Raw genomic sequence first — 4,302 nt, forward strand, 5'->3', positions numbered from 1 at the left:
AGGAAACCTCCCTGAGGCGCTGGATGTGGACGCAGGGAGACAGGAGCATCTGGGAAGAAAGCAGTCCCCAACCAGCCCTTGTCTGGGCAATGGGGGTTGTATTTGGGTTTGCAAACCCCCTGTGCTGTGGTACCCGAGTTTCTCGGGCAGGGTGCGTGCCTTCCGTCCCTGCCACCGCTCACAGCCCGCAGGCACGGAGGGAAGCACACCATCTCTGCCCAGGTCCCCCAGCCCTGCTGGCAGAGGGTGATAAGCATTTTGGGGACATGATCTCACTTACATGGTGCTGATACGTTGCTTTGGGCCGGGGTGGTGCCGACGCGCACTGCACAACGCGTGCTTCTCCCTCCTCGGGGATGAGGGAGGAGGGGAGCACGTTGCAGAACGATGCCGGGCAAGGAGAGTGGGTTTGGAGCCAGCTCCAGAGGGTTGGTGGCCCGTGGTGTGTGGGCAAAGGGGATCCCTCTGCTCGTGGAGCCGGTGGGGTGTCTGGCAGTGGGGAGCACAGGCTGGGATCTCTGCAGAGGTGCGTGTGGGCATGGCTGCGCTGGGAGCATCCTGATGGGCTCTGCTTGGAGCATTGGTGGCCAGGGCTGGGAGGGCTGGAGAAAACCTGGCCCTGTGCACAGTCCTGGCTCTGCCTCTGCTTTGGTTGCCTCCTCACCTTGTCCCTCCCCAGGCTCCTGCCAGGGAAGAAGAGTCCGCCGAGACCTGGCCCTGCCAGTGCCAGTCCCTGGGGCACGTGCTAAAGACAAACCCTCCCACTCTGTGTCATGATGGTAATTGCGCTAACGATAGACAGCTGATAGATGCAGCAAAGGGCCATGTCCCGTGGGCTCCCGGAGGGGAAATGCCCAGCAGTGCTGTGGGAGAGACCCACCAGCTGAGCCCTCTGAGCCCTGACCCCTCTGGCTCAGACAGCCGTGGTGTCCCAGGGGATGCAGCCCAGGTCACCCATGATGTCCCATGTACCTCCCCGGCCCTACGGTCATCCCCTCCCACCTGGGGTGCCGGAGCCGCTGCTGACCACCCCCTCTGTCCTTGCTGTCTCTGCAGAACTCCATCCGTCACAACCTCTCCCTGCACACCCGCTTCATCCGCGTGCAGAATGAGGGCACCGGCAAGAGCTCCTGGTGGATGCTGAACCCCGAGGGTGGCAAGACGGGGAAGACGCCTCGCCGGCGGGCGGTCTCAATGGACAACAACAGCAAGTTCCTGCGGATCAAGGGGAAAGCCAGCAAGAAGAAGCAGCTGCAGGTGACCCAGGAGCGCGGGGAGGACAGCCCTTCCTCCCAACAAGCCAAGTGGTCGGAGAGCCCCGCGTCCCATGCCAGCGACGAGTACGACGCCTGGGCGGACTTCAGGACGCGGGCCAACTCCACGGCCAGCACGCTGAGCGGGCGTCTCTCGCCCATCATGTCCAACCATGAGCCCGATGAGCTGGAGGAGGACGACGGTACCCCCTCCTCTCCACTGATGTACCCCAGCCCCTCCAGCACCATGTCTCCTTCCCTCAACGCCCGCTGCTCTGTGGAGCTGCCCCGGCTGACCGACCTGACTGGCACCATCAGCCTGAACGAGAGCCTCGGGGAGAGCATGCTGGAGGACCTGCAGGACGGCTACACCATGAGCCCTTCGCAGCAGCTCCCCCCGGCTGCCCTGCGGCAGCGCAGCTCCAGTTTCACCTTCAACTCCAAGTGCTCCACCATGGGGGCTGCCACCAACACCTACTGCGGGACTATCTACAGCCAGCCGGCCATGAGCCTCATGCGCCGCCTGCCCATGCAGACCATCCAGGAGAACAAGCAAGCCACATTCTCGCCTGTCAGCTCCTACAGGAACGCCTCGCTGCAGGACCTGCTCTCCTCCATCTCCTACGCGCACAAGGAGAGCATGGTCCCGGGGGACCTGCCCCTTCCGCAGGCCAGCCCCATGGTGCCGGCCCGTGGCCACAGACACAACCCGCTGCTGTGCGGGAGCGGGGAGCAGGGTTTGTCCTCCTACCCGTCCCACTCGGGCTCTCTCATGAAGAGCAATGCTTTGTACCACCCGTCACCAGCCAGTCACCACCCTGCGGTCAACACCAGTGCCTTAGCTAATCCTGTCAGCCTTATGAGCTTGCCCAGTGACACGTGCAGCATGACAGCCATGCCGCACCACGGGCATCTGCATTCCTACGCTAATAACCAAGGGGCACACATGAGCTTGCTGGATTCGCTGCAGGGCCCCTACCCGGGGGCTGTCCACCCCCCCGTGTTGGGCCAAGACAGGTTCCCAGCAGACCTGGACCTGGACATGTTCAACGGGAGCCTAGAGTGCGACGTGGAGTCGATCATCCTGAATGACTTTATGGACAGCGATGAGATGGACTTCAACTTCGACTCGGCTCTCCCGCCGCAGAACGGGCTCAACGTGCCCGCGCTGCCTGGGGGTCCGCAGCCCACGAACCAGAGCTGGGTGCCCGGGTGACGCCTGCCCCGGGGAGGGGGGGCTCGCCACTGAGAAGCCACGAGGGGAACATTGAGACTAACTTTTTTTTTTCCTTTCTCTTCTGCCTTTGTTTGTTAAGATGGGCTAGAGCCAACAGTCTGAGCTTGAGGTCGAACACGAAACACAAACCGTAGGGTCCAATATTGAGGTGGGGTGGGGTAGGGCCCCCAGTCCACACGTGTGCCCGATCTGCTGGGTCCTCCTGCGAGCATCCTCTGGAGGACGCCGGGCAGGCGGGCGGGAGAGGCAACCAGAGCCAGGATGGTCGGGGGGGGGGGGAGCTGGAAGGGAAAGCCTTTCCAGATGGTCCCAGTGCCCGGCTGCAACGGTGCCGGTTTGATTTGTCCATGGGCTGGTGACGGAGCAGTGACGGCTGGTGGTGTGGGAACCCCCTTCGTGGGCACCCCTCCCTGGAAAGGGACCCTTTCCTCTGAGCCACTGTGGAAAATGAGTCCTCTGAGTAGAAGTGTCAGGAGCAGGGACCCTGCCTCAGGGCAAGGAGAGGCTTGTCACCATTAAATAAATCCTGGTGGAGATCTGAGCTCTGCCAAGCCCACAAGCCCAGGCCACCTCCACCATGGGTCTCCTTGCGTGGCTCCAGGCAGGTTTTCTTACCAAGCGGTGAGAAGGGGGGTTGGCAATGGAGGGAAGGCTGTGCAACCCGCTGCCCTGAGGACGGCATCTCGGCAGCACACATTCCCACCGGTGTCTGGGGATGCCACGATCATGCCTGCCCATGGGAAAGCTGCGGTGCCCTGCCTCGAGCAGGCATGGACACGCTCCTGCGTGGGGTGGTCCTGCTGGGAGTGACGTGCTGCTGGCCAGGGTCCCCTGTGCTCCGGGCTCAGGGGGGGCTCACAGGGTAGGGGAGGGGAGGGGCGTATTTATTTGATTTCATGCACTCTTTTGCCATTGAGTTTTTGCATTGGAAGGAAGAAAGGGTCGAGCTTGGGGAGAGGAGGAGAGAGGCTGTGAGCAATGCGTCGCCCCATAGCACGTCTCTTCTTGGCTCGGCCGTAGCATTGGGTGTTGGATGGTGGGGTGGAAGTGTGGGGGTTGTGGTGTGGGTCATCCCCCAGAAGGAGGTGTGTGTGCGTGTGGGGAGGGGAGGGACGCGGTGGCCAGGCCTCTGGAGGCAACGTGGGGTCCACTCTGCCCAAGCCTGGGTGAGCCACACTGCTATTCTTCCCTGTGCAGAGCTCAGGGAGGTGCCACAGGGCTCACAGTCGGGGCTGTGGGACTTCTGGGGTGTCACTGCTGGGTTCAGGAGGAACTCCAGCCAGCAGCCAGCATGCCTGTCCTGGAGGGCTCACTGCCCATCCCCAGGATGAGAGGAGAGCTGGTACAGGGGGGATGGCAGCAAAAGGGGTCAGCCCTGGTGTGCCCATCTACCGAGGGCCAGTGCTCCGTGGGGATGGGGATGAGTCGCACATGGTCCTGGTGTGTGTGTGGAGCCCACAGCGGCCCCATTGCTCTGCGGGGCAGGGGTGAGGCAGGGACCCACCACCACCCTGCGCAGCCGGGGCGAGGGCTGCCTGCTGCGGGGCATTTGGCCCTCTGCGCATCGGGGGCTTGGGAGCAGGGCGGGCAGGGTGGTGGGCAGCTGGAGTGGCTGGTCCAGAGGAGATGGTGGGGCTGGGAGGAGAGGCTGTGGAGATGTTGCTCTGTCCCATGGGGCTCTCTGCACAGCCCATCTTCCTTTTGGGCACCACAAGCTTTCTCTAGACCCCCTGCCCCCAGGATGCAGCAAGGGTTAGTTCACTGAACCAGCACATCGTCCTGGCCCAGCTCTTCCCTTCTCGCTCCAGCACC

The 4,302-nt window shown here is 63.0% G+C and overlaps 1 protein-coding gene across 1 annotated transcript in view; it reads left to right on the forward strand.

Moving 5' to 3' along the window:
* Nucleotides 1–2,469, forward strand: part of FOXO6 (forkhead box O6) — a 112,670-nt gene extending 110,201 nt beyond the window's left edge. Inside the window, exon 4 of the mRNA XM_009893020.1 lies at nucleotides 1,057–2,469. Within this exon, the coding sequence (XP_009891322.1) occupies nucleotides 1,057–2,469 (1,413 nt within the window). The remainder of the gene's footprint in view (nucleotides 1–1,056) is intronic.
* The last annotated feature ends 1,833 nt before the right edge of the window (nucleotides 2,470–4,302 follow it).

Source organism: Charadrius vociferus, unplaced genomic scaffold (genome assembly GCF_000708025.1).
Source record: "Charadrius vociferus isolate BGI_N301 unplaced genomic scaffold, ASM70802v2 scaffold459, whole genome shotgun sequence".
Classification (NCBI taxonomy): Eukaryota; Metazoa; Chordata; class Aves; order Charadriiformes; family Charadriidae; genus Charadrius; species Charadrius vociferus.